The 15,894-nt window shown below is 42.0% G+C and overlaps 1 protein-coding gene across 1 annotated transcript; it reads right to left on the bottom strand.

Moving 5' to 3' along the window:
• Positions 1–3,842: 3,842 nt before the first annotated feature.
• TAF11 (TATA-box binding protein associated factor 11) lies at positions 3,843–12,329 on the bottom strand. Its single transcript, XM_077481431.1, has 5 exons — positions 12,156–12,329; positions 8,536–8,678; positions 8,360–8,447; positions 7,723–7,819; positions 3,843–4,276 (listed from the first exon to the last, which is right to left on the bottom strand). Exons 1-5 carry the CDS (start codon positions 12,246–12,248, stop codon positions 4,146–4,148), a joined length of 552 nt encoding a protein of 183 aa, XP_077337557.1. The 5' UTR covers positions 12,249–12,329; the 3' UTR covers positions 3,843–4,145.
• Positions 12,330–15,894: the final 3,565 nt, after the last annotated feature.

Genomic DNA, 15,894 nt, shown 5'->3' with positions numbered 1-15,894 from the left:
TGGTAACTGGCGGGAGGGGGGTGGCACCCATTATCGTACACACGACCACCTCCTGTAAAAATGGACATCTCGGTTGTGGCAGCAGCTCCAGGAGGTGGACGGTAAGTGGTTAACGACTAATTTTTAGGGGTTCATCCCCCAGAACTTTAAATCCACTCACCATTCACATGGCTGCACCTTCATGTATCAGCATGCAGATGTATGCCTTTTCATAACAATTTTGAACTTCATATTTTTCATCAGATGGTTTAGCGCTGAACTTTATACCAATATTGTGTGTGTTTCCTCTTAATACATGTATACTCTTCTCAGTTACACAGGCTCAGAGGAATTGTAAAAATTACTGCTTTAGCAGATCAGCCCTAAAGTGCTCTTTTATCAGGATATGACTTTTAGTTAAGCAGAACCGAATACCATCACCACAGCTAAAGCTGGCCATACATTATACAATGTTCTTATTCAATTTCCTTTTAGATTCACCTTCAACTATGTAGTGCAAGGGTCTGCCTGATTGCATACAAATTAAAGCGTTTAGGTTTGACCTCTTATTATTATATAGGATTTATATAGTGCCAACAGTTTGCACAGTGCTTAACATATATGGTTTTGGTAAATATGAAGGAAAATTGCTTGGTCCTAAAGCCTCATACAAACGATCTGATTGTTGGCCAACAGAGCGTCAGACCTTTGTCTGAAGGGCGTGTGCCAGGAACTTGTCTTGCATACAAACGGTACACAATTGTTGGCCAACAAGCATGAACGTAGTGATATACTACATGGAATTTCAGCACTTGAGCCCTTTGGACACCTTCTGCTAATGCTGTGTTTGGTGAGCATTGATTCAGAGCATGCATGTTTGTACTTTTGTGTGAAGGACTGGTGTCCACACAATACGAACATCTGAAAACAGACTGTTGTCCACCGAAAATTTACTAGCCTGCAATCCAACATTTGTTGGCCGAAAGTTGGACAACAATTGTCTGATGGAGCGTACTAACAGTTGGATTTTTGGCAAACAGTCTGTCATCACACAATTCCCGGACAAAAATCTGATCATGTGTACGAGGCTTTAGACGTGAGAGACAGCCTAAAGTTCAAAAACCTTTTTTGATCTTTGCTGAGCATATCAAAACAACTTTAAATGGAGGGGCACATGCTCGCAGCTGAGAAAGATGGCCGCCTAAATCCTCTACCTTGTGCCACCCGAGCCTTCTTTACGGCAGCTTGGGCACTCTAGTCTAGATATTTACAAGCCATCTGTTGACGGAACAGCGCTAATATCCAAGCAGCCTGGGGGGAGACCCCGGCTGCAGGCAGAACTTAATTTGCTCTGTGGTGAGCTGGAGGATGTGGAAAAATTGGGCTCAGATAATCTGAGGGCAAGAGGTCTTCCGGAAATGACTACAGGCCTACAAGGCACTATCTGCCTTTTTTCAGGAGTTGGTCCCAGAGATTCTGTTAGGATGCCTGGAATTTGACAGGATCCACTGTGCCCGCTAGACAACCTGACTGTCCACCCAGAGATGTCATTAGAAAATGTCATTTCTTCCGTACCAAGGAGAGACTCCTGCAAGCCTTTCCAGGATTGTCAAGACAAGGCAACTCACTTTAGCTATTTGCGGTTTTGTCCCCAGTCACTGTTGCCAAGTGGAGGAACCTTAAACCTTTCCTACAAACCCTCCAGTCTCACAGCATCAGATATAAGTGGGGGGGGGGGTTCCCCAATAAACCTTTTTTTTGCTTCCAGAGCCATCAGTTTTAGGCTGCCTCCATAAGAGAATTACGACACTGTTTTCAAGAGTTGAACTTTGACCTTCCACCATCTGAATGTGGCCTCCACCTCTTCAGCATCACCATCCCATCCTGCCTGTCCCAGGCTCACCCTGCTTCCAGGCAGTTGCAGCATTCTCTCCAAAGGTCTCTGTTCACTTCGTGCATTCATATTTTTGCCACCCAAATGAATTATTTTACATTTTTCTACATTGAACCTCATTTGCCATGTAGTTGCCCACCCCATTAATTTGATCAGATCTTTTTGCAAGGTTTCCACATCCTGCGGTTATCATTGGAAAACATGGGGAACGACTTGTCATGCAACTTTGATGGCCAAAGTTGCATGATAAGTCACACAAGTGTGAATAGATCCACGCCAAGCTGGACCTCTGCCTCACAGACTTGGCAGATAAGTCTCTTTGGTGGACTCAGGCTAATAAGCCTGGTACGATGTTGGCTAATAGACTGAATATTTGCTTCTAAATATTCTCCAATTTTTAATGATGCTCCTGTCTCTTGACATTACCAAGGCATTTGACACCTTGTATTGACCATCTAACCGCAGTCCTTTGCCATTATTGTTTTTGCCAATCTTTTATGCAATGTATGGCTGCCCTGTACAGTCCCCCTCAGGTTAAATTTAAATATTATAGTTTTGAGTCCTCCATTTTTCCAATACGCATGAGGACTAGGTAGGACCGCCCCTTTTCCCCACTTTTGTTAATTTTGGCCATGGAACCTTTTGCAGAGGTGGTTCACAGTCAGGCAGATGTTAAGAGCTTATATGTTGCAGGTTCTTCCCATAAAATTTCTTTATTCACGAATGACATTTTATTGACTCAAACATCCCATAGACCAGGGATATGCAATTAGCATATTATATTATATATTGTATATTACCAGCTGTTGCAGAACTTCAAATCCCATGAGGCATAGCAAGACTGACAGCCACAAGCATTACACCCAGAGGCAGAGGCATGATGGGACTTGTAGTTTTGTAACAGCTGGAGGTCCGCTAATTGCAGATCCCTGCCCTAGACATTCTTTACCACATTTGATGGTCCTTCTAGATATTTTTGCTTCATTCTCTTGCCTATACGTTAGACTAGTCATGTCCAGGGTAATGGAGTATTTTACTGCCCAGACAAGCAGGGCCTTGAATCAAACCTTTCCATTTCAGTGGCTTGCATCCCTACCATACCTGGGGATTCGATTTATCTCCTACTTATAAAGGATTATATCAAGCAAATGTCCCTCTGTTTCAGAAATTACCTGTCCTCCTAGATTCACTTCCCCATTTTTTGGTTTGGCAGAATGAATGCAGTCTAGATGAGTTACCTTTCTAAGCTTCTGTATGCTTTGAAGGTACCTGCTATACCTGTGTCCTTATATACTTCGGATCCACCAACGTAAAGTTTTGCAGTTCATCTGGGGATCCTCCAGACCCAGAATCACCAAACAAAATTGTTTGCCCAGAGGTTAATGGTGGTCTTTCAGTTCCCAACCTTCTTGCCTACGATTTGGCGGCTAATATTGCACCTATTTCTCACTTTCACAGTACCCCTTCACCTGCCACTCTGGGCAACTATTGATCTGGGCGACTCGCACCCTATTCCTCATTGTCTTGACTTTCCACTTCAGAGTATATGAAGCAAAATGGGGCTCAAAGATGGACTGTGACATCACACCACTGCCAGGTTCGTATTTGTGAGCTGGCTGAAAACTGTATATACAAGCACATGTTGTTTTATTTCCTCTAAGTGTTTTTAATTGTGGGGGACAATACATCTGTTTTTTTTTTTGTTGTTTTTTTTTTTTTTTTTTTTTTAATGGAGAGCACCATGGTGTTGCCTTTTTATCCCATATAATATATGGTGGAACTGAAGGGCTGATTTTCAGATTTAGGAAGTGTTTGTCTGGATTATACAGCATTAGTCAGATGATATTGATGGGCATTTTATTATTCTGTTGGAGGTGAGCAGAATTTTTAGCTGGTGGTGGCTCAATTGTCAAAAGAATTTTGATTCATTATTCATACAAGAAGTTTGATCATTTATTTACACAAGAAGCACTGGGTGCTGGACTGTTTATTTGTTTCAATGGACTTTATGCAATAGATATTTTGGGTGTGTTGCGCTGCACTACATCATTAAATAGGTGCTACATGACAGCTCATCTGGTCCGTTTAGTTGCGAATTAACCTTGGCAGTCAGAGTAACAAGGGAGCAAATTAAAAATCAGTATGTACTGTTGAGTCTTCCAATCAAGATTGTCTGTTTGACCCTGCATGAGCAAAGGAACAGGTTTGCTACAAATCCTCAAAAGCAGTCTCTCTCTTCTTAGAAGAGAAGTCAAAATCAAGTCCAAGAACATCAGCTGAACACAATTTTTTTATACTTTGAATCTGGAATTTGCCCTCTGGACTTTAATCTTCTGAGTGCTTCTCTCATGTGACGAGGCTGTAGTGGGGGGTTTTCTCCCCACTTTTCACAAACATCCAGAGCTGGGAAAAAAATAAAACCAAAACATGTCACTTATTAATATAGCTGAACAGACGGAAATGGAAAGAAAATATTCTGCACGCTAATTGAGATAACATGCTAATAAAATAACTAGTATAATGTCAGTTTTACTCTACACTTCATGGTAAAATGCTCATTCAACCAGGTCACTGAATCATTTTAAATCTGAAATCGATTCCATAAAGGGCCATTTCACACCGGTGCGCTGCGGTTTGGCCACAGTTCCATGGACCTTTTTTTAAGGTTTTGTGTGCTTTCTGAAAGCACACCAAAAAGATACAATATGCAGGACATTTGGTGTGCTTTCAGAAAATACACCAAAAAATGTGCAGCATAATAGAAAGTCCATGGGAAACCACAAGTCCACCTGTGCTGTGGCCAAACCGCAGTGCGAAACTGGCCTAAGAATTGGCTTTGCCTTAGGGTCCCTTTGACGCAGGCGGTCCGCTCAGCAGAGGATCTCTCCGCTGAGAAGGCGGATGACAAGTCCGTCTCCATGCACTGCACAGAGCGGAGAAAGTCCTGCTCTCCCCTATTGGAAAAATCAGACTGCCTGTCCGTTTTCATTCAATCCCATCCTCCATACGATGGAAAATATGGTCACCATATATCTGGATTTGGCAGACAGGATCGGATAGCAGTGGGTGTCGCTGAGGACATCTGCCACTCCATAGGGGTGAATGGAGGGTCCGATCAGCCTCGCCTGGAAAACTGACAGGTGGACTTTTCATAGACCGAGGTGAAGCAACCAAACCATAAGATACCACATCCCAAAATTTAATACAGAAACTATACACAGGGAAGGAGGTAACAAACCTCCGGGACTTTTAACGGTATCAAGTACAAAATAGTTTATGAGAACCAATAATGATCAGAAAACAGACCATAGATTAAACTAACAACTAAATATACTGAAATTATCTAAAAACAACCACAATAGATGTGGATACATCCAAAAGACAGCGGAATTTCTACAATTCATTCAACTTGGGTCAGGGTAACTTTTACCACACTTAACATGTTTCACTCAATTCGAGTTTCATCAGGAGCTTTTTGTGATACAAGTTGCTTGTAATACTCCAATATATTAAAAAGATTGTTGAAAAGTCACAAATTGAAAACTGATAAGCAAGGACAAAGAGGCCTCAAATGGGTGGGAGCGCCAGGATATTAGATGCTTGCAGAGAGACCTTCCAAAAGTTGAAGTCTGTAGAATCAATAGGACAATGAGAAAGGGTCCCAGTGGCCAATTTTCAACAATCTTTTTAATATATTGGAGTATTACAAGCAACTTGTACCACAAAAAGCTCCTGATGAAACTCGAATTGAGTGAAACATGACTATATAGTAAGCCAGACATGCAGCCATAACCTTAGCTCAAGTTAATTTTTGCAGGTATATCAGGCCTTAAACTAAACATGGAATAGACTCCCTGCAGAGGTGGTTCTGGCCAGCTCAGTAGATTGCTTTAAGAAAGGCCTGGATTATTTCCTAAGTGTACATAATATAACTGGGTACTAACATTTATAGGTAAAGTTGATCTGGGGAAAATCTGATTGCCTCTCGGGGGATCAGGAAGGAATTTTTCCCCTGCTAGCAAATTGGATCATGCTCTGCTGGGGTTTTTTGCCTTCCTCTGGATCAACTGTGGGTATAGAATTGTTTATATGGGATTATATGATTTTTTTTTTTGTGGTTGAACTGGATGGACTTGTGTCTTTTTTTCAACCTGACCAACTAGGTTAATGGACACCTTATAGAGTTATTAGGCTCAGTGGATTAAAAAAAAAAAAAATATATAATATAATTTTATATATATATATATATATATATATATATATATATATATATATATATATATATATATATATATATATATATATATATATATAATCTCATGTATGTACAATTACATTCGTGTTTTGTTTTTCTAATGCTTGTTGTTCCCAGCCCCTTCTATTCAATACTGCATTTATGGAGCCACTGCACCATGCACACTGCCCTTCTAAGGGCTACACAGCTACATGCACAACTGGTGTGTGTGCTGACAGGCAGCATACCGTGACAAGATGAGGCTATGTGATCTACCCACCTCCTATTAACTGGCATCTTAGCACTTCATTAATTCTTAGCATTGAATGAAACTTGTGTGCATTCGCATTTTAAAATGAGCACAAGTACTCATGGACATGTAGTCACATTGGCAGGGCTTCCTGGAGTTTTTTCTTGTGTGCTTCATGACTGAAGGTAGCAGGAGCACTGAACCAGGTGCAGAGCACAGGCCAAACACAAAAATCAGCACAAGAGACATAACTTACAGTTAGTAGAATGTGTCCCTTGTATGGATTCCTCTAAGTGAAACTCCATCATAGTTTCATAGTTAGTAAGGTTGAATAAAGACACTAGTCCATCCAGTTCAACCTGAGTGAGTGTCTACAATTGTCCCTTACATTACACACTCACTGGTCCCTACCCTCAAGGAGCCCACTATCCAAGGTCCCCATTCATACACTAGGGCCAATTTTGGACAGAAGCCAATTAACCTACCTGCATGTCTTTGGTTTGTGGGAGGAAACCCATGCAGGCACAGGGAGAACATGCAAACTCCAGGCAGGTAGTGTCATGGTTGGGATACGAACCAGCAACCCTTCTTACTGCTAGGTGAGAGTGTTAACCACTACACCACTGTGCCGCCTATCATCTGTCCTACCTATCTCCCCCACCATAATCTTCCAGGATTAATACAACTAAGGGGCTGTCACAGGCTCTCATCAAGAAAGTGATCTACAAATGTAGGACAGACGGATAATTGATAGCTTTCCCCCCCGCTTCAGATTGCGTTTCATTCACAAAAGCTGTAGGACGGCTTCTATGAATGATGGACGGTGGCTCTGGGCTTTCTTGATTAGAGCCTGTGACTACCCATTCATTCTATTAACCCCTGCAGAGCAATCAGCACAAGGAACACATTCTACCGACTAAGGTATGTCCCTTGTGCTGATTTTTCTGTTTGTGATCTTGGCTACTCTTTGGCTTTAGGCATTCTAGTTTTCAAAAAGAGTTTACAATGGACTGTGTCAACACCATGAAATAACCCAACCCCATAAGTCCCTTATGAGCAGTAAAAAATAAATATCAACTGGCAATTGAGAGTTAACATGTCATACATCCCACATAAATGTAAGGAAAATACCTTAGAGTAAATTCTGTGAATCACATTCCTGGTTTTAATTGCAAAGTGAAGTATGAGACACATAATGTAAAGATATAGGGTTTTGGAGGCTGCTGCAGAGATGTACAGGAACCTCCATGAGCTGAACTGGCTACCAATCAGAGAAAGTCTACTTCTTTTGGATGTCCTCAAAATTGGATATATTGACACAGCAGGGATATTCGAGTTTTTAAAAAGTACACTATAAAAAGTTACCTTCTTCTACAACCTCTCCAACAAAGACCTTCGCAATACCAGACATGGCAATCACTACATTCTGTGACACAGAGCAGCCTGTAATGGACTGAATCAGCTGAAAATGAGAACAAAGGACATTATATATGAAATGATTTAAGATTCTTCCAGAATCAAAGTAATCAATAGGAGAAGAAAATAAAATTACAGACCACCACAACACTAAAGGCCTGTACACAAAATTAAAAAAAAAAAAAAAAAAAATCAGACAAGCACGAAAATTATTCTCGTACGATACCAGATTGTATGATTTTCATTCAATCAGTACAGTTGTCATCTTAAGATACAATACAAATACACTATAACACGACATACTTTCGGATTTTTTTTTTATTCTGTTGTATGATAATTTTCATAACTTTAGTAAACTCTTCATGTTCGATATGCGATCAGATCACGTTTTATGGCAAAAAAAATAATTCTAAGGGATTCACATACATTTTCTTGCCACTGTAAATGCCTATTTTTGTACAGGTGACCTCATACGGTAGCTTACAGTGACAGGGTAACAGTTATTACTGAATGTTTACAAAGTTGGTACAACAAGTAACTTTAAATAAGGGTCCCATGCAAAAACAATTTGATTCCAACATCATACCCGTTTAATAGCAGCTTTAGGGAATGCAGAGCGTCTATACATCTCATAGCGATTTAGCTGTTCTTCTGAAAAGGATGACACCAGAATTCTACATAGAAAACAAACAATGTGTGACATATTTAGGTATTACTGTAGGAAGTTTCAGAGAGTCAGTTCCAGTGTATTCAGTTACTTACTGCATCTTCTGTATCTCATCCTCATCCACTTTCTGCTTCTTTTCTTTTTTCTCCTTTACTTCAATTTTCATTTTCTTAGCGTTAAGTAACGCATCTGCTGTCTCTCTGGCTGCTGCTGTCACAGGACTTTCCTCTGCTTTCACCTTGAAAATACAGTTTTGAACAATAATAATGATGATAGTAATATTATTGTACACAAACTTATAAAAAGACGAGTAAACCACAAATTGAAGCAATTCTTTCACCCTTGCCCTGTTCAGAATTTCTATTATAAGCACACAAACACTTTATGAGTCTTTGTGCACTCATACTTTTTTAACCACATCCTGTCCAGCCTACAGCAAAATGTGGCCAGGCAGTGGTTAAATTGTCTCCACTGGATGTCATATGATGTCCTTCACACACACACACACAAAAGATAAATAAAAAAAACCCTCTGGTGGGACGTTACATAGTAGGTGAGGTTGGAAAAAAAAAAAAAAAAAAAGACACAAGCCCATCAAGTCCAACCCATGTGTGTGATGTGCCCTTTATAGGGCAATGACTCCAAATAGCTGTAAACCAGTACATCTCAGGGTTCATAAATGGTAATCAAGTTTGAATGGCTAAAGCTGGCCCTAGTCGGCTCAAGCTTTGGCAGATTCCTGTAGAATTGGCTAAAATTCAAGTGATGCTTGGCCCTGCAAGCACCAGTTGGTTTGACAAAAGTCAATCTAAAGCAGAGTGGAGAATGAACGGCAAAACAGTGACAGCATACCATCAGCTACACTCACTGTTCAGGTGCCCAGACAGCTGATGGTGTATACATTAGCAAGCAGTGGAGATTCCTCCATCCACAGTTTTGATTGTGGATGGGGGGCTCAAGTGATTTTTCTCTTATTTAATCTGTGGGATGAACAAAGAAATCTAATTGGGTAAGGCTAGCATTAGGCGTTAAAATGGGGATATGAATGGACTATTCGGGATGGGATTTACTTGCCTAGGTGAGAATTACATTTACGTGACTCCAGCAGCCTCCTGGGATATTTACATCAGATATCCCAGGGGGCTTAAGCATACAAAGAGTGTCTGATGGAGGGTGGACCCAACAGTGCAATATTGGGGGTTGGCTGTTAGATTCTGGTAGAGACAACCTGCTCCCGATAACGCCATATAGTGGTGGATTGACAGAACACAGCAGGACAACACTGTATTCCCTTTATGTGTAAGGTATTTGAGCACAACCCGGCAGACAAGGTAAGAGGGGGGCTAAAATCAAAATTAACCTTGGAGGGTTTAGATCCTTTTCAACTACTGGCTGTACTTCTGTGGACCACAGGAGTGCAGATCATTCTGAACTCTTGTGACCCATTTTCAGCAGACGAGCTGAAGCCCGCTGTCAGTTGGCGCCACAGAGCCAGTCCAGGCTCATGCAAGTTCGCCACAAGAAAGTCAGGATCTGCCCACATGCTTTCACTGGCACCCCTCTCAGCGAGCCGCTAACAGCCTGAGACAACCACTCCCACCCCCCTCCACAGCCCAGCACTCCAGGGGGTACGTGTGTGTGTGTGTGTGTGTGTGTGTGTGTGTGTGTGTGTGTGTGTGTGTGTCGAAAGAGCAGACAGTGGTGACTGACAGTCACTACTCTCTGTTCACAGAGCACTGAGAACAAAGCGATCAGCTATGTTTGATTACTCAGTTCTCAGTCTTAGCCCTTGTACACACGGTCGGACATTCTGATGGACAATGTCCGATAGGACCGTGTTGTCGGATAATCCGACAGTGTGTGGGCTCCATTGGACTGTTTCCGTCGGACCAAGTTTTCCAGCTGGGCTATAACATTTTCCGACAACATGATCCGATCAGACTTTGTCTGATCATGTGTAGAGAATTCTGATCTGACAAAGTGCCACGCGTGCTCAGATCAAATTCCTAGACCAAAGCTATTGGGTACTAGCCTGAACGACGGATTTGGTTGTCGGAATGTCTGACCCTGTGTACAAGGGCTTAGAGCTGGTGGGGGACAGAAGCTGCATCCACCTAGGCGAGTATGATTTTTGAGAGGAAAAAAAAAGCCCATACCTTTTTTTAAACCACATCCCGCCCGACCGTTATTTTGCTATAGGCCGGGCGGGATGTGGTTTAAAAAAAAGGTATGGGCTTTTTTTTGTGGCTTAATTGTGTTGACTGGACGTTATATGATGTCCTTCACAAAACGGGACCCTCCGACAGGACTTTATAGGGCCAATATACCAATTGAATATGTAAAAATATATAAAAAAAATTTAACCTCCCCGGCGGTCTGATTATTTCAGATTTTAGGTGCGGAAAGCGGTAAAATTATTTTGTATGAAAATTTGGCGTTTTATATTGTAGTCCTGTAATTCTTAGAAATAACTCACTTAAATCTGCCCAAACCAGAGTCTAGCAGACATCCAGGGTATGATAAAGTTTTAAAAAGAAATCATAAATTAAAATATAACTATAAATAATTATACCAAATAATAAAAATTATTCATTAATGTAATCAAAAACACAGAAATTTGCTCAGTTGCAGAATTGTCACTGTCATTACTTTTCAGTATTTGATGACGGATCTCCCCACAAATCGCTATCCCTCAATTCTGCAAGTGATTCAAATTTATTATCGCGGTTTTCTAGCTGGTCTATAATATAAAACTGCATGCAGGACACTGGAGAAACCACTAGGGACAAAGGGGATGTGAAATAATTACACACAGTATAATGTAATCTTACAGATTACTCTGCTGTATGTAATGTGTGTGTTTTACTTTTTGAATTTGGCGCCGTTCTCTGTCCCCGTGAGTCGCAACGCTCGCAGGGAACGGAGCCCGGCGATGTGATACGAGTGGAGGACGAGCCGCTCGCAGTGCGCGTGGGGGGGGGTACATCGCTGGATCCAGGGGACAGGGTAAGTAAACTCCTCCCGGATCCAGCGATGCGAGTGTGGCTCGGGGTTACCGCTTTTGGTTCTGAATTTTCACCCCGAGCCAGACTCGGGAATACTGCCAGGGGGGGGGGGTTAATATTACAAAATATAAAATGGGACACAGAATTAACTATGTAAAGCAAAATACAGATAGACAAAATATATGAAAGATGTATAGCATAATACTCAAAAACACTAGTTAGAATCACACTTGTACTAATGAACAGAGTGAAAAAATACTACAAAAATATGTAGAATACATATTAGCCTAAAACGAGGGGGGGGGGGGGGGGGAGTTTCAAATATTTTTGGGGATATTATAGAAAAAAAAAAAAAAAAAATTCTCAAAATTGTTGCTCTTTTTTTTGTTTATAGCACAAAAAAATAAAACTAAAAAGGACATGAATTTTGTTTTTGTGCAACGCCGCACAACCGCGCAATTGTCAGTTAAAGGGACGCAGTGCCGAATCGCAAAGAGCACTCTGAGCACTCTGGTCAGGAAGGGGGTAAAATCCTCCGGAGCTGAAGTGGTTAAGTCAGTCTAAATGAACTACAATGCCACTGAAATGTACTTGTGTTCACTGAGTGTAACGTATTGCTGTGTAGTCCATTCCCCTAAGGAAACACACAAGCGTTTCTTTCTATGGATCAGGTTTTAAAGTACACATTCCTTTCTACGCATCCCCCTCACCACGTTCTCCGCCTCTTCCACCTTCTCCCGCGGCTCTGCGACTTCAGTGCTCATTTTCTCTTCGCTCGGAGCTGCTGGTTCTGAGTCCTCCATGTTTTCTTTCTGGAAGGAAATTTCTATTACTCGCGTGACATCATCTGTATGCGACCCGACGGGCTATCGAATAGTGCCCGAGTGGAACTGCGCATGCGCCGTACGCAGCCGCAGAACAGCTGAGTTTATGATCAGCTGTTGGCTCGCGTGGCCGAGTCGCGTTCATGTAGGTGAGGGATGGCTATTTCAATGATGGCTGGCGCTGGAGGGGGAGGGGGCGTAATTTGCATCGATGGGCAAAGAAATCTGCAAAATAAATCGTTATGTGCTATTTTATTTTATATTGCTCCTTTTGAACGCTTGCGGGGCATGTTTAGTCAATTGAAGGGCAGCTTTTTCTATATTGCATAAAGATTTAGTTAGCGGATTTGTTTGGCCATCGATAACAATTCCACCCCCAGCACTGGCCATCATTGAAATATCCGCCCCCTTCGTGTAAATATCCGTCCCTCACCTACATGAATGCGCCTCGGCCACGCGAGCCAACAGCTGACCTTAACCACTTAAGCCCAGACCATTTAGCTGTCCAAAGACCAGAGCACTTTTTGCAATTCGGCACTGCGTCACTTTAACTGACAATTGCGCGGTCGTGCGACATGGCTCCCAAACAAAATTGACATCCTTTTTTTTCCCGCAAATAGAGCTTTCTTTTGGTGGTATTTCATCACCTCTGCGTTTTTTATTTTTTTGCACTATAAACAAAAAAATAGTGACAATTTAGAAAAAAACGCATTATTTTTTACTTTTTGCTATAATAAATATCCCCCAAAAAATCTGTAAAAAAATTTTTTTTTCCTCAGTTTAGGCCGATGCGTATTTTTCTACATATTTTTGGTAAAAAAAAAAAAAATCCCAATAAGCGTTTATTGATTGGTTTGCGCAAACGTTACAGCGTTTACAAAATAGGGGATAGTTTTATTGCATTTTTATCATTTTTTTTATTCGTAATGGTGGTGATCAGCAATTTGTATCGCGACTGCAACATTATGGTGTACAGATCAGACACTTTTGGTGTGATTTTGGGACCATTCATATTTATACAGCGATCAGTGCAATTAAAAATGCATTGATTACCGTGTAAACGTAACTGGCATTGAAGGGGTTAACCACTAGGTGGAGTTGTAGGGGTTAAGTGTGTCCTAGGGAGTCATTCTAATGTTGGGGGGGGAGGGGCTGTGTGTGACAGAACAATGATCACTGCTCCCAATTACAGGGAGCACTGATCAGTGACAGTGTCACTAGGCAGAACGGGGAGACGCTTGTTTACATTAGAATTTCCCTGCTCTTCCTCTCCTTGAGACGATCGATGACCGCCGGACCCGCGATCACGCTCACGAAGCTCCCAGTGCATGCGCCTGCAAGTCATCTCTTAAAGGACAAAGTACAGGTATGTGATTCTGCCTATACGTGCCCTTCTGCCACAGTATATCTGCGTGAGGCGGTTGGGAAGCGGTTAAAGGGGTTGCAAAGGTTTATTTTTTTTTTTTTTTAATTAACATATCATACTTTCCTCCACTGTGCAGTTCGTTTGCACAGACTGGCCCCGATCCTCATATTCTGCGGTCCCTCTGCTCCTCCCCGCAAAAGCTAACCCCCCCCCCTCCCCCGGGAAGCGCTCTCCCAAGGGGGTTAGCTTGCGAGGGCGCTCCTGTGTGATACAGTTGGGCGGCCATATCACTCGCCCCTGCCCCCAGTGCACCGCATCATTGATTTGATTGACAGCAGCAGGAGCCAATGGATGCGCTGCTATCAATCATCCAATGAAGAGCCCACAGGAGCTGGGGGAAAGCAATATGGGATCGTGCCCACAGAGATTCGGGGCTCAGGTAAGTAAAACAGGGGCTGGGGGGGGGGGGGCAGAGAGGTGGATTAAGGTGTTTTTTCACCTTAAAGCATAGGATGCATTAAGGTAAAAAAACACAAAGCTTTACAACGCCTTTAAACTCTTTAAGCTGTTCTGAGGCTCCATTCTGTGCATGCGCAGTTCCCGTGTTCTGTTGAGAACCCCTGACTTGTTTACTAATTTTCAGCAGTCTCTAGTTACTAGGGCAACCAGTGATGTGAGCAGGGATTTGGCTGTTTCGGGGATTGGTTGGACGTACCATTAGATCTCTGTACGGGCTGGCTGAGCAGCAAATGGACTGGGCAGGGAGAAGAGTGCGGACGTGTTTACCTGGATCTCCCATCCATATAATGCCGATTGCTTCAGCACAACATTCATAGGATAAATCACATCTCATCTAGAGGGGAATACCAAGGGCTGTCTGTGTACAAAGCCCAGTCCCAGATACGTATCCAAAAACATTCATCTGCCACTATAGTCCCTTTTACAGCCCTCGTATTATAATATACAAGGAGCTTCCTGAACATGAGTGTCTGCAATTCTTTTTTTATTTCCAAAATATTTATTTACATTAACCACTTCAGCCCCGGAAGATTTTACTCCTTAATGACCGGGCCATTTTGTGCGATACGCCACTGCGTCGCTTTAACTAACAATTGCGCTGTCGTGCGGAGCTGTACCCAAACTAAATTTGTGTCCTTTTTTCCCACAAGTGGAGATTTCTTTTGGTGCTATTTGATCACCTCTGCGGTTTTTAGTTTTGGCTCTATTTAAAAAAAAAAAAAAACAATATTTTTTAACTTTTTGCTATAATAAATATCCCCAAAAATGTTTTTAAAAAAAACAAATTTCTTCATCAGTTTAGGCCAATGTATACTCTACATATTTTTGGTAAACAAGTGTATGATTGGTTTGCGCAAAAGTTATAGCCCCTACAAATTAGGGGAAAGATTTATGGCATTTTTATTATTTATTCTTTTTTATTTTTTTACTAGTAATGGCGGTGATCTGCAATTTTTTAGCGGTATGGCGACAGATCGAACACTTTTGACACATTTTTGAGACAAGTGACATTTATGCAGCGATCAGTGCTATAAACATGCACTAATTACTGTGTGAATGTCACTGGCAGGGAAGGGGTTAACACTAAGTGGCGAACAAGGGGTTAAATGTGTGTTCCCTCAGTGTGTTCTAACTGTATGGGGATAGCACTGACTGGGAGAGGAGACATTTTTGTTCCTACTCTAGGATTGCGTGTGCTACATACCCTAAATCTGGAAAGTAGTACTGGGGTTGTACGCACGGCCTTGCCATTGCAGCGGCTTGACACTTGTTATCCTTTTTATTTATTTTTTTGGTCTAGGATTGAGTGTGCTACATACCCTAAGTCCGGAAAGGAGTACCGGGGTTGTACACAGCCTGGTCACCACAACGGCTTGACACTTGTCATCCTTTTTTTTATCTAGGTTTGAGTGTGCTACATACCCTAAGTCTGGAAAGGAGTACTGGGGTTGTACACACGGCCTGGACACCGCAGCGGCTTGACACTTGTTATCCTTTTTATTTATTTTTTTGGTCTAGGATTGAGTGTGCTACATACTCTAAGTCTGGAAAGGAGTACTGGGGTTGTACACATGGCCTGGCCACCACAGCAGCTTGACACTTGTCATTCTTTTTTCTTTTTTTTTACTCCAGGATTAGGTGTGCTATATACCCTAAGTCCGGAAAGGAGTACCGGGGTTGTACACACAGCCTGGCCACCACAACGGCTTGACACTTGTCATCCTTTTTTTTTATCTAGGT

Source organism: Lithobates pipiens, unplaced genomic scaffold (genome assembly GCF_037356315.1).
Source record: "Lithobates pipiens isolate NorthernLeopardFrog02 unplaced genomic scaffold, aLitPip1_a1.2 Scaffold_16, whole genome shotgun sequence".
NCBI lineage: Eukaryota > Metazoa > Chordata > Amphibia > Anura > Ranidae > Lithobates > Lithobates pipiens.
The sequence above is the reverse complement of the archived record's forward strand: the minus strand, read 5'-3'. Positions and strand labels throughout refer to the sequence as shown.